The 15,468-nt window shown below is 36.1% G+C and overlaps 1 protein-coding gene across 2 annotated transcripts in view; it reads right to left on the bottom strand.

Annotated features, from left to right (window-relative positions):
* Nucleotides 1–507: 507 nt before the first annotated feature.
* DET1 (DET1 partner of COP1 E3 ubiquitin ligase) overlaps nt 508–15,468 on the bottom strand; it is a 34,285-nt gene continuing 19,324 nt past the window's right edge. For both annotated transcript variants that reach the window (XM_072402710.1, XM_072402709.1), the window contains exon 5: nt 508–1,735. In XM_072402710.1, the coding sequence (XP_072258811.1) occupies nt 1,546–1,735 (190 nt within the window). In that variant the 3' untranslated portion in view covers nt 508–1,545. The remainder of the gene's footprint in view (nt 1,736–15,468) is intronic.

Below are 15,468 nucleotides of genomic sequence, written 5' to 3' on the forward strand. Positions count from 1 at the left end.
AGATGAGACGAGGTCTTTGTTCTTTGGAATCAAAGAAGAGGTAGACAGGACTGACAACACATGCTTAAAAAAGCAGTACCAAAAATACATAAACCCGATTTAATAAAGCTCTCCAAGACTGGATGAGATAGACTGTCATGGGAGAACCTTGATGAGAAAGTAAACCTGGAATGGATTCCTTATGGATTCCCCAATTTGTTAATTTTTGGCAAACGTTTTAAATCCTGGACTAGATCCATTCCAGGATTTGCTTAATCACCCAGGTTCACATCTTCTCCAGTCTTAGAGAGCTTTAATAAATCAGGACCATTGCGTTGTCATGTCAAGGAGAAAGGTAGGAGCACATTCAATTTCTAAATCAACACTTATTTTTCAGTTATCTTGCAGTTAGTCTGCATAAAGTGAGAATTTATCAGAAAAAAACTGCATGTATTCCAGGGATAAATATAAGCTTCTGGATAAAAGGATTACTTTAGAAAATATAAATCTTGCTCACAAACATTAAAATAAACGAAAATCTGTTTTAATATTGAATATGATCCCTATTACATACAATACATGATAGGAAGAAATCCTTATAAATATAAATCTTTTAATAAAAAAGGTTGAATGGCTGTAGTACTAAGAATTAACAGTGTTCAGGTTACAGGTGTTCAAATACAGAAAGGAAATGGTAGTTAATAAATGTACCAGTAGTGTATTCTAAAATGACAGAACCCCCCCTGGACACCAAAAGAAATAAATTATTCTCAATGAATCGCTACTACCGGTGAAATGCTACCAACTTACAATAGTGTTCAACCATCCAAGGGTACCGGGAAAGTGGACGTCCATGAAAGGTTAGATAGTTGTTCCTGGGTAGCTGACAGCCTACTCTAAATGAAAAAGCATTGAAGTGGCTTCAACAAAGTTTGACAAAGCTATACTCCAGGCAGAGAAATGATTTGTATAAAAAGAACAAAAAAAAATATTTATAATAAACAATATAGGCTTTCCATAAAATTGTAGAAAAAAAACCCAGAAGCCTCCAGGGAAATGTGACGTGGGTATCCACAAAAAAAAAAACTAACATTTTTTTTCTTTTGGGGTGAGGAGTAATTGTGGAAGCCAACTTACCTTTCCAGGTCTAAATAACGGATTTAGCTCTGTGAGCTTTACCTCCATTTCTAATGCTGTCATATATCAGAATTTGGTGCCAGCACCAATGATTTCTTTGGAGAAATTGTAATAACAGTAAAAAAGAAAAATAAATGAAATATAACCATTAACAATATTTAGCGGCATTGTCGGATAGACAATTTGTATTTATATAAACCCAGCTATGAACAAATTGAATGAATCCTCCAAAGTTGTATGTAAACATTAAGCAGGTCACCTGGGTTTATTTCTATGTAGGTCACCATGGTAAATTTGGAAAAAGCTTGTGTATCTTAGCGATGTAAAATCCTGAAAAAACATTTTTCTTACATAATGACTAATAAAAAAACAAAAAAAAACAAAGAACAAGGGGTGTTAAGGCAAAATGGCTTTGAGTCATTACTTCTGCTATGTACATATATGTCTCATGTGAAAGTTCACCACATATTCTGCATTAGTCCTCTGTACTGATATTGCAAACGGTTCAAAAGGGTGAAAGGTGAAAGCCACAAGCCTGCGAACCGTGTGGTTGATAGGTCGTCCAAGAAGGCCAGCCTGGATTTTAAACTTTAGAAGTCCAGAATCCCTGGCATAGAATCTAGGAAGAAAACAAAATATAAGAATGAAGTTCACACTACTATACATGACATAATGTTCATACAACCATTTACACTTGTCTGAAGTCAGATTCTCCCAAAAAAGAAAGAATTCTCAGTATTCTACCAAGATATTGTTTTAAGATGAGTGGGTCAAAGCTGTAGGAAGGTGGCAGGCCCTGTATTGTGACCCAACTTTTCAGTAACCACCCAAAAACAACCAGGTGGTTACCAAAAAGTGTCAGGCGGTGCACCCAGCTAAAAGGGGCTGGGAGTAACACTGTACATTAAAATTAAATGTAGCACACACGCAACTATCATCCCTATAACTGTCACTTTTAACTGCCAAATCTTATCTGATGGAGTCTGTACAAATAGAAGACATTGGATTATAATTTAATATCAACAATAGCAATGTTTAAAGGGTAACAGAAAAAAAAAAAAAAGGATAGTATAAACAATTCATAACATATACAACTGCTACACATATCATTTTATTTTATTGTGATTTAAAAATGACCCTTACATTTTATTTTTCAGATACTGTATTAATAAAATAAATAAATGTAATTCCACTTGGCAACCTGTAGGCATTTTGTACACCACTGGAGTACAGGAAACCCCCAGATTTGTAATTTCCTACTATCTTGTGTCATATTTTCCACTAATGGTTCACAAATTTTATCAGAAGTCTACAATGAAATGCAAGTTAAATTTTAGTTATCTCCTGCAACAGGAATGTTATTATTGGCGAGAAACTCCCCAAGGGTTAGTTATTTCTAAAAGGTTGCCAACAAAGCAGCTTTCCACATTAGACCTTTTCCACACCAGAAAATTTTAATAAATTAGAAACTCCTATTTAGGATTCATTATGCTTAGGAGACTGCAGCACAAGCAGTTGCTTAGAACAGACACAGGTAGGAATCTGCAACAAGTGTTATTAAAGTTTTTGCAATATAATAGAATTAGCACCCAGAGGGTTCTTTTCTCAACAAAAGTAGAGTTACACCAACATCTGTTTTTTAAAAATCCTTTCACATATCATAGGTAAAGAATGAGTATAAAACTTTGGTGGCTGGTTTCTTTAAAAAAACAATTTTGAGCTCAAATATCAATAAAACCTATTTGCAGTTCTAATAGAACAGTGACAGCATCCGTTGTAGTCAGCAATTTAATGGCACATCTTTTTCTCAATCTTTTTCATTATTTGTGTCGGTGAGCCCAATGCCATATCCATTCTGAAGGTGCCAACAAATTTTAGATACTTCCTTGTAAGCTGGTGAGAAAAAAAATACCAGGAATTTACCCCCGGATTCTGCAAATTAGCCCAGGCATACTATATCAATATTTGGCTATTTTCTGGCATGTGATGGTGGCACTGAAGCGATGTTCAGACTGACAATGAGGTTGCGGTGCAGTTACTGCTTCCTCATGCCAGTCAAATGTTGCCTTGGGGGAGATGCTCTAAGTAGCTTCTACCAAAGTCGACCCTATAGAGTTGTATTTTTCAGCCAGGTTCTGTGGAAGCCTAGGGTTCCTCTAGAAGTTGCTAGGGGTCCCTTGAGCCATGGTCACTCTGAAAGCAATGATCTTTTTGGCTTCTTGGCCAGCCACGTATGAGTCGTTCTTCCAGCTGACCACCACACTAATGTACCGTGAGCTGTGGATATATAAAAAATTTAAAGCAGGTTCCCTAAGACCTGAAAGATATTTCAAGGATACACCCATGTTAAAAGGGTTGAGAAAGGCTACTACAGAGTATTAAATCCGCAGGAGCCGAAGTTAAAGAACCAAGTCGGTGTGAGTGACCGGCAAGGTGTCATGTGGGACTGTTTGATCCTGAGCAAGGTATGAACCTTTCTTAAGTGACATATTAGTCCAGGTTCTATGTACATACCATATCAGATTTCATTGCACACCTATTTTTACTCATCCTCTCCTTATACTACACATAAGGTAATAAACAAGAACTATAATTGTCCGTTAAAGAATATTAGTTCATATGATTTTTAATAATTCACATGCCAATTTTATAGCTTGTAACAAAAGTATTAAAATTACCAACACAGAAATGAAACCAGCAATGCTGGCACCAGACCAGACTGTTGTCCTATAGTTTCATTATATATATATATATATATATATATATATATATATATATATATAAATATATATATTTTTTTTAGCACTTGTGATATGCGATATGTTGCATATCATGCAGTGTATTACCAAATCCATTAAAGTAAAGAAAAAAAAAACTGACTTTAAATTTTACAATATAACATTGTATTAGAAGAGAAAAACATCATTTCACATATTAATGCCACACTGTAGCACTGTATGAATCATCAGTTCAATCTCTTAATTTTAGATATATCTAAACCTTGAGCGGCTAAAACACTGCACAATAAAGAACTACCAATTTCTTTTATAAAATAACTGTTTTTACATATCATGGCTGCTCATATTTTTCATCTGCTTCCAATCCATGGCTGCATGACATTACAATGGCTTTGCAAAGTATTCAGACCCCCTTTACCTTTTTCAGTATTGCTATGTTGCAGGCGGATGCTTGGCGTCCAACCTGATGGAGCTTGAAAAGAATTGCAAAGAAGAATGGCAGAAAATCCTCTAATCCAGGTGTGCAAAGCTTGCTGCATTATACCCAAAAATGTTGAGGCTGTGATTGCTGCCAACTAAGTACCAAAATATGCTTCAACTACATGTAAAGTACTAAGTAAGTACTAAGTAACTAAGTAAGTGCTTTAAATACTAAGTAAAGGGTCTGAATACTTCTGTCAATATGACAGATCAGTTTGTTTCTTTTTAATAAATTTATTAAGTTGTCTAAAATTATGTTTTCACTTTGTCATGGGCTCACTTATGGGTTGCTGAGTTTAGATTAATGAGGGGAAAAAAAATCAATGATTGTAGGGCTGCAACATAACAAAATTAAAAAAAGTGAAAAGGCTCTGAATTATTCTTGAAACCACTGCATTAAAACCTTGTAAGAATGGTGCAACATGACTATACACTCGGATCATCTGCTAATAGCTTTCATAAGAAGCACAAAAGATATGGTGACAACACAGAAACAGAATGTTGTCACCCTGTAATGACCTGAAAAATTATTTTTATGACAATCAAGTTTTTTTCAATTTTTAAACAATGCAGCAGTTTAATAAAAAAATGTAAACATTTTGGAACACATTGGACCCTATTTATTAAAGCTCTCAAAGGCTGGAGAGGAAACACTTTCATTAGTGATGCTGGGTGATCCAGCAAACCTGGAATGGATATGGTCCTGGATTCAAAACACTTGCAAGCAAAAAGCAAAATACTTTAAAGAAATCTATTCCAGGTTTGCTGGATCACTTAGCTTCACTGATGAAAATGTACCCTCTCCAGCATTGGGGGCTTTCCTAAATCAGGCTCACTGATGTGAAAAAAGTACATTGTTTATGTAAATAAAACAAATTATATATATATATATATATATATATATCTATCACATCTACTCTTTTCATTAAATAAATACTGACATAGATAAACAAAAAATCTGCACGGGAATTATAAAATGATGTGAATACCAAGTAACCTTATACAATTTCCAGATTAAAAAAAACATAGACCTATAAAAAAACAAACAAAAAAAACCTTTTCGGTCCATTTTAAAAATAAGAAAGAAATTTTAAAAAAGGTAATATTTTCAATAATAAAACAAAGCTTTTGTATAGATTAGAATGCATTATTAATTTTTGAAAAGCATTTAGCAGTAAATACCCTAGCAATATTAGATTGTAAATTCTTTTGGCAGGATCCTCTCCACTATTTATGTACAGCAATGTGTAACAGGTTAGCACTTGATAAATACTGTTTATTTTTAATAATCAATATATATATGAATGGTACATTTGTGCCCCTGCAGTATTATATATAAATGGTGGCGTGTAATCTTAACCTCAAAGCATGTTGATTTAAGAGATTATTACACTTGCAGCTTTTTCTATTGGCTTTTAGTGCCCATTTGTACATTGGTGTTGCTACCTTGCAGTATTGTGTTCCTTTAGAAGAATTGCTTCCAATTGCATATTATGCCGCACATCATTCAGGACCAAAATATTCTGCATATACACCTTGCATTATATTATTTTATATTTTGGAAGATATAACAGGAAATGGAAAGAATGAAAAGGCGCTGACATCACATGATATTACCAGTATAGTCCTATACATTCACACTCTTAGTACCGAACAATGAATATGTTCATATTTTCCAGGGCTACAGCAGATGGGCAGAGCTGGGCTACAAGTAGGATTCTGTTTAGATGAGAGAGGCGGGCGTGAAGTGTAGCCTATTCACCATAAGTACCATAAAAGCAAATGTTTCCATGGCAACCTGTGTTTCCTTATATTCATGAGAGGAGAATAGCGGGTGAAAGAGCCATACAACAGTGACAGGGGTGTTTTGGCGTATTACAACAGCTGTAAAAATAGACTTCATCCCTTTATATTTGTCATAAATGTTGCTTCAATGTTAGGTCTTAAGAGCAGAATCCAATGATTAGGAATACAGGATAGGGTTGTGAATACACACTTAAATTCCGATTTCTAATAAATAAAAAGGTCTGTTCCCTTTATTAGAAGACTGTAGTCTAGTATTACTTTTATTATATACTTGTATATTTACAAGCTCCTGATTTATTCCCCTACAAATATGAATTTTGGGGGGAATAAATGAAGGTCCTCCTGCATCTCAGGTTGCTGCATAGCGGGCTGGATACCGCCCAGAGAAAAACTATAGCGAGCCAGGGGTGCCATTGCAACTTTACAATGAGTGAGTTTTTATTTTATAAACTTACAGAGGGGTTTTCAATAGGAAAACAGTTCACGTACCCATAGAACAAAGTTTAATTGTTTTATACAGAATCTGTAGACTAAACCCTGATTGAATGCCCGGAGTTACTTTTGTAGATATCTACAGTATATCTCTGCCATATATCTGAGGGTTCTTCAAGAAGTTTCTTCACTTTATAACTCTACTTAGGCTACGTACAAACTTGCAATGGTTCTCGTCCGATAATCGGCTCAGGACGATATCGGACGAGAATTTGGCGTGTGTACAGTGCCCGTCGTTCAGACGACTGTCCTGACGGATCCACGGACGATAGACGACGAACGATCCTAATGGAAGTGAAGGGGGAGAGCGTGCACCAGGGTGCTGCTCCTTTGTTTTCCCCTTCCCCTCTCCATAGAGCAGAACGGTGCTATATGTACAGCACTTGTTCATGCATTGTGCAGTCGTTGGTCGTTGGAAAGGATCGTGAAAGATCCTTTCCAACAACAATTATTGCACGTGTGTATGCAGCCTTCAAAGAATTTCAAAAACAAATGAAATAACTTTTGTGCATAGTCACCTCCCTTTGCGATGTTTTCTTTCCATTGTTGTACCAACTTTTTAATACCACCAGCAAAAGAAGTTTTTAGGTGGGAGTGTAGCCACATATACACCGCTGCTTTAACATCATTATCCCATGAAAATCTTCTTCACCTTAAAGATTCTTCAATTGGTCCTAAAGGTGGAAATCGGAGGGTGCTAAAGGCAGACTATAGGCTGGGTGTTCCACAACCTCACACTATTGTCTAAGGTTTTCCAATGTGTTGGGGCAGGGTTGTCATGCAACACAAAAATCAAATGACAGAACGCTCTTCCTTTTTCGTGCAATTTATAACTTTTGCAGCCATTTTAACCACAGCATGACAAACTCTTATACTAAACTGCAAGGTCAGCTGCCTTGTCAGACAGACTAGTCACATGACACTTTCAGACACCACCAATTACTAATCTCCCCACCTCCACCATTTTCAACAAAAATATAAAAGTGTGGACACTTTTTAAAGACCACTGTTATATGGGCTTCTAATAAACAGTATTATCCCACAACTAAAACTATAGCTAACTAAATATAAACAGCAGCTGTGAAACCTTTGTGTAAAAATCTAAAAATATTGGAAGATGATGAATTTCCCTCTGTAAATATAAAATAATGCTAGTATATCTGCAGGGATGGCACAACTGTACAGCCAGCATCTTTCTTATATGTGTGAGAATGTACAACACCATGGGAAGATAGCAATACGTGCATCGAGCGCGAACAGGTTTGCACCTGGGGGTCTGGGTGTTACGCACCACTGGGCTAGAAAAGTCACAGCATAAATTACAATATGTAGTGCAAATAAATGTATTAAAAAAAATGGGATTAGAAAGGTCCTGTCCCTTCTGCAATAAAAAAAAACCTTACCTGTTTGATCGCAATTTTTTTAAATACATTCACTTGTCCTCATTCTGTTGTAGGTTTTTTTTTTTTCTTCGTCATTACGTTCTTTGGCCACCTTGACTGACTGGACTGAAATGGCGATTGTATGGGCATTCATTGAGCCCTGGCACATACCTAATTTTCTAAACAACGCATGGAATTTGCAGGTTCTTCCTATGCTTGTGTGGGTTTCCACCAGGTACTGCAGTTTCCTTCCACATTCCAAAAGCATGCAGTTAGGTAATTGGCTTCCCCACAAATTGACCTTAGACTGTAATAATGACATATGACTATGGTAGGGACATTAGATTGTGCGCTCCCTTGAGGGTAAGTTGGTGATATGACAATGGACTTTGTAAGGCGCTGCATAATATGTTGGCACTATATAAATATTGAGTAATAATAATAATATTAAAAAAAGGACATCACCTGTCGCTTTTTGCAATAGAGACCTGCCTGACAATTTTTTTTTTTTTTTTTGCTATCGTACCGCTTTAATATTTTAATTCAGTCTCAAATGAAAGCAATTAGTAATTCGGCAGAAACTTAGATGACTCTGACATTCGGAATCTTTTGCTGCTCAAAATAAATTCAAGAATGAAAAGGCCAAATTATGGAATTCTAAAATGGTATTACATCTAGATCTACCTTTTGTAATTTCAATAAAACCGTGACCTGGCCCTTGTATAGCCAAGAACTCAACACCGAACATCTGATACAAATGGTATGTTTGTGAAAGTGCTCCACGCTGAAAGTGCTCCACGCTGACTTTTCAAATGCTTACAAAAGACGATTTGAAAAGAACGATTTGCGCTTTGTGGCGTTACTGTGCATTGTAAACAAAAACGTGAATACGGACCATTGAAATTCCAACTTGCCTATACATCAGTTTCCATCAATAAAATAACCATTTGAATCTTCATTAGCGTCGACTCTCTTTTACATCTACAAAACTACTAGAAATAAAATACAGAGCAGAAAAAATACATTAAATTTGTCCTCACCATGAAAAATTCAATAAAAAAAAATATGTACCTTGTTTTCATTCTTTCAAACAGAGAAGTAGCGTGCCTGTGTTAGCGCCGATTTTAATATGATGTGTTGCCAAGCAACAAGGCTGGGTTTCCTGGCAAGTGTGAATAGGATTTCAATTCACTTTTGGGGAATCCAACACAACTCTTGTAAATTAAAATTTACAATAACTAATGTGCATCCAAATAAATAACATTTTTTTAATCCTTAATTACAACAGACAGTGATGATGTAAACAGTTGGGACACCTACCTTTGCAATTTTCCAACCAACATGATTTGAAAAAGGCTTGTCAAGTCTAGAAAATGTGACTGTGATAGGTAAAATGTCCAAGTTGCCTTTAAATGGGTTATCAATTTTACCTAGCCTGACAATAAAGGACTTCTACAGACTTTGGTTGTGGGGCCAGGGGCAGCTAAGCGAGTTCTTCCCCCGTAATGTTAGCACGTCAAAATCATCTTTGTCTGTTGCTTTACCAATTCTAATATGAAAACATTACTTGGGTGCCGGGAAAAGATGAGGACAGAGATGGACAATACATAGAACTCAGCTGGTTAGTGAAGCACAGACATAGCAGATACCAATGGATATAAGAACTTCAGAAAAAAGAATTCTATTCACGTAACAAAACGAACAAAAGAGAGAACTTTTAGGATAGCATTTCAGAACAAGATCTACTCAGATATAAAATGAATAAATACAATTCATTTTTATTAAACAATCATTTAAAACACATACTAAAAACATCAAATTTGAGTCTCAGAGTGTCACTCAATGATTCTATGCGTTTTGTGTTTTAGCTTTGTTTTGTTTTTGAATTTATGTTTGAAAGAATTTTCAATTACATGAATTATGTTATCATAGGTCTTATTGTTTCCTGAAAAAGTGGTCTGTGATCCACGAAACGCGTAGAATCAACACTCAGACCCTTTCTTGGAATTGCAATTTTAAGTACAAATTTGATGTGTTTTATATGATTGTTTATTAAAAATGCATTGTATTTCTTAATTTGAGCAGATCTTGTTCTGATTTTGATGCCTGGAAAGTCCTAGTTCTCTCCTTTGTTCCTTTTTTTACATGTATTGTGGGTATCTGGCATCAGACCTGCATATACTTATACCAGTTGCTGAATATTGTTGCAAATCAAGAATTCCATTTACAACGATTAGCATTGTATTACACCAAAATGTCTAACAAGTAGTCTCATGACATGTGAATGAAACAAGCATGCACAAGTTAATGGAAAGGAAAACTAAATTCAACTTGAAAAAATCTGAAAACAAGTGGATTGTTTTTAATGCCCCTTCTGCAATAAAAACCTGACCTGACTGATCGTAAAAAAAATTGATGTAAAAATCTAATTTCAGTTGTGAATCGCAAACTACGAATCATCATCACCAACAACACCAAAGGGGGAAAAGCCAAGGTCAACAGTTTATAGCAGAAGAGACCCATGCCATGTGTAAAATAATATATATATGTATGCGCTTCTTTAAAGCCGCAGCTAAAACTACAGCTAACTAAATATAAAAACAGCAGCTGTGAAAACAAATTTCAGCTGTTAATCACTAACTACTAAAAGATGATAATTTCCCTCTGTATATCTGAAAGGACAGGACAATGGTACAGCAAGCATCTTTCCTATGTGTATGGTTCATCGGGCACTAACAAACCTGCACCTGAACGCTAGGTGTTGGGCTAGAAAAATCACAGCATAAATAACATTAAAGTGGAAATAAATCATTCGGAAAATTGCAGTTGGGCAGGTCCTTTATTGCCTGTCCATTCTGCAATAAAATAAACTTACCTGACTAATTGTAATTTTTTTAATTACACTCACCTGTCCTCATTCCGTCACGGGTTCGCCCATCCTCACCCGGTCCTCTTCAGGGTTCAGGATCTATCAAGATGGCCAGGTTGGAATGATGTAACTTCTGTGATGTCATGTCTGGCAGCCAAGGGTATGTTGGGATATCTGACATTGTACACTAACACTGCTAATAGACAAAGAATTTGATCTGCATACTATTTCTAGGTATTTCTAGGCTTGAAAAATTTTCAAGCCTTTGGATCAGCATGACATACAGTCAATGATCATTTACAGAACCAAAACCTAATTTTGGTAGCATACATATTTCTTTAATTAAAGGTAGAAGGCTGTGCAACATTCTAAGGTGGTGAAATATCCAACCGCCATGGTTAACATCACTAGGACAGCTGCAGTAATCTAATCTGTTCATCTTATGCACAGTGAATTATTTTAATATTTTTAATCACTGCAGTACAGCAGCAGGCTGTGATTTTTGTATGCCACTCAAGGCATATTTCTCAATCTCGACTAAAGAGAGAATACTTGACCATTATTTTCGATTGCATATTTCTCTTCAATATGTTTTGCAGTAAAAAAAAATGGAGAAACAAAAAAAAACAAAAAAAAATAAAAAAATAAAATGACTCTTTTAACTTAGCAGTATTTAAAATTTTGATGAAATCTTGAAAGGATTGAAGAAAGTCAAGGAAATCAATAATTCAGTTTTCAATTAGGCAAAAAAGTCAGAGCCGTTGGACTGAATTTATATCTTGGGTACCAAAATTTTAACTAATGTAGACTCATGCGAACTGGCAGCTGAGAGCCTACCACCAACCTATTTCCTTTCCTTTGGTCATCCAGCCTCAAGTACAATGAACATTTACATCCAAACGTCATAATTTTTAGACCAATCTCAAATTAAATCAGCCTCAACAGTTATCTCAAATTATTCAGGTGCATTACCACCATAGCATATCGAGTACAATCATTAAAGCGTACCTAAACTCAACATTTGCACTTTACGTAAAAGGGTAGACAACCCTCATATGTAAAGAAAAATTGGTTTTTTTTTGTTTTTTTTAAAGTGCAACTCCTTTAAAAAAAAAGGGGGGGGGGGGTACAGCAACTTTCCTTTCAGTTTTGATTGCCTAGATCAGAGGTCGGCAAAGCCATTAGGGCAGGACTCCGGCCTAATGTGCTCCTGCTTACCCCATAAACGTCCTAGTGGCCGAAAAAGATACCTACTTAGTGCCTCCCGGAAGGCTCTGGGTGCTCCTTCTACGCATGCCCCAATCTCGGACATATACGATTTTTTTTCTATTAAGGGAAAGAGATGCTCATCTCATGCAAGTGCAGTGAGATCAGCTCTCTTTTTTTCCCCTGTACAGCGGACTATGTCACCCGATCTCACACCTGCGCAGTGCACACTGACATGCCAAGAAGACGGAGGAAGAAGGAAGTGAAGAATGAAGATGGCGGTGCTGGAAGCGCCAACACAAAGAGGAATTCAAGGACGACGCGGAACCGGATCACGGGAAGGACCAGCGCGCCACCGAGGGACCTGCAGGATTAAAGGTAAGTGTAATTTTTATTTTTCTATTTAGTCCCGCTTTAAACATCATCTGGGGAGGTAAATGGTCAGGATGAGAGAGTAGAGAAAAAATGGCAATGGGAGGAGAGAATGTGTATACCTTTTTAGCACAATAATCTTCATCTATTTATGTCTATAAAAAGGTGCAAATCTGTCCAGTGATGTTTTAGTTTTGAGAAATGTATCTTTGGTGGAAGCAAATTGCAAGGATCTTTTATTACTTAACATCCTCTACTTATAAGTCATACATTTTTTAATTCCGGTACATCATCTAACATACTACTAATTGTTGTACAGACAGGAAAAACGTTGATTATTTTACAATAGGATTTTTAAAAAAAATGTTACTTCAACTGATGAACTTTTCGGTAATAGTCATTTTTTACAACCTTTAAAATGTTATTGGACATTTTTGAAATCATGACCTTGCACATGTTATAAATAAACACAAAGGCTAGGTTCACACTTATAGTTTGGTTGCAGTCTATTTTCTACTTCCTCATGCCAGGTACCACTGCGTTTAGGGGGACATTACATGGCCGAGTGGGATTGCATGATTCAGATGCAGGCCTGCCCTCTGCCCTCTTTATTACATTACTACAGCAATAAGTTGCATTGAAGGAATTCAGAGGTCTGTTACAGCTCAGTGGTTAGGGCTGGGTCCCAGGTTCAAATCTAAGCCAAGACATTATCTGCATGGAATTTGTCAGTTTTTCCAGTATTTTCCGTGTCATCCGGTTTATTCTCAGATCACAAAACAATGCAGTTAGGTTATTTGGCTTCCCCCTAAAATTAGCTGTATTAATGACATATGACTATGATAGGGACATTAGACTGTGAGCCCTTTTAAGGGACAGCTATTGAAATGACTATGGACTTTTGTAAAGCGTTCGTGTAATATGACAACACTGTATAAATACAGGTTAATAATAATTTTCAATACCATAACTAAAAAAACGCAATATTTCTCAATTGTGCTGGGCAACAATGCTCACAAATGTGGAAAAAAAATATACAGAAGAGCATTTGAAAAAAAAAGAGAGAGAAAAAAAAAAGAATTGATACATTGAGTGCAATCATGACAGGCAATAACCACATCAAGTTATCAGAGTGCAAAACTAGAGGAAACTTCAAACACAAGAGAAGGATCACATTTATGGCTGGTAACCAGAATACATTACCATGTTTTATATGTGTTAAAAAACACAATACCAAACACAAAAGGATTGATATATATAAAAAAAAATTAAAACCATACAAACAGTGCACATTACCTTACAAAACATATTGTTTTAATTCAGCCTGTGGACCGAATTCAGTTTTCAACTTTATTTTAGTTTGTTTGTCAAAAAGCAAGAAGCTTTTCATTTTCAAAAGTGTAACCAAAATGGTGTTTGTAAATCTCAGATGCAAGCAATTTACCACACACAAGGCAAATTTGCCGCAATTTCTGACAATATTATCTGAAACTAAAAATATAACTTAAATAGCTGAGAATCAAGGGCCACTTTCAAGGCAGTTCCTCTCATTTACCCACATTATGTGCAGTCCAAAATGTAAGATTATGTAAAATTGAAGTACAGGAACCTATGGCTCATAAAACTCTCAAAACATCTTGTTTTCTTTCATTCTACAAAAGTAGTCCAGAGGTATCACGCTAGTAACTGCATGACGAGAAGGATTTACTGCGTACCATGCAGTGAATGTATTTACAAGCATGGCGCGTCTCAAGTTCTTTGAAAATATGAATTTTTAGAATACAGGTGGAAAACTTGACAGCAAAGAAAAGTATTACATGGTGTCATATTATATCTTGTATTTTAGAGGTGATATAAAAGAGAAAAAAAAATAACAAAAGGGTTTGAACTGCAATAACAAAACTTTTATCAGAATCTCTGGATGGAATGAAACAGACTGGGGATGGAAAGTAAGGGGACCGGTATGAGGAAAACCTATGGAGACAGCTCCTTTCTTGGCCATTTGTACCTGGAATCTTCATCAGGTACTGGTGGTCAGGAAATCGCAACATACAATTATATAGCATGGTGTTCAACCCAGGCATTTTTTTAAACCGTGTGGGAGGAAATTGTAGGTGTGTGGCAGCCTCTGTACTGTGACCCAACTTTTCTGTACTCAACCAAAAACAGCCGGGTGGTTACTGAAAAGTGCCGGGTGGTGCGTCCAGCTAAAAGGGGCTGGGGAGAACAATGATATAGAACTACCATTTGTATTGCAATAGCAATATCCCCCACTAAAGAAGAAGTCTTTCTTCATTATAGTAGTCTCAAACAGCAATATCTTCAATGGGGGGGTTGTTCTAATAGAAGAGCCTCACTCCCTCCAAGCCCAAGACTGGAGAGGATACACTTTTATCAGTGAAGTCGGGTGATCCAACAAACTTGGAATGGTTTTCCTAAAAGACATTTGCAATTTTATAATAAATGTTTTCAATCCTGGACCAGATCCATTCCAGGTTTGCTGGATCACCCAGCTTCACTGATGAAAGTGTATCCTCTGCAGCCTTCGAGTGCTTTAAAAAATCAGGCACAATAGTGTAACAAAATTAGTTTTTTAGATGGTAGACTTCCTACTTTGGGACACTACCAGGCTATATAAGAGAAGTCTCTAAAGCAGCCTTTGCAAACCTTTTTAATGTCGAGGAACCATTGAAATAACGTTTAAATCTTAGGGAACCTCAGCTATATTTACTATATACATAGCTCACATTATATTATCATGGTGGCCCTCGAAGAATAAATTCACTTACAGATAGCCAAATAGATCATTGGTGTTGGTTACACTAACTTTAGAAGCACAAACTGCTCATTGCTCGAGGAACTCCTAGAAAGTTCTGGAAAAACCATGGGGTCCATGGAATCGTGCTTGATAAGCATTTTTCTAAAGTGTAATCCTCTAAAAAATGTCTGCATGTAATTTAAACCTTGCTTATATCACATCTGAAATTATTTTTCCAATTTCTAAAAT

Source organism: Pyxicephalus adspersus, chromosome 2 (assembly GCF_032062135.1).
Source record: "Pyxicephalus adspersus chromosome 2, UCB_Pads_2.0, whole genome shotgun sequence".
Lineage (NCBI taxonomy): Eukaryota > Metazoa > Chordata > Amphibia > Anura > Pyxicephalidae > Pyxicephalus > Pyxicephalus adspersus.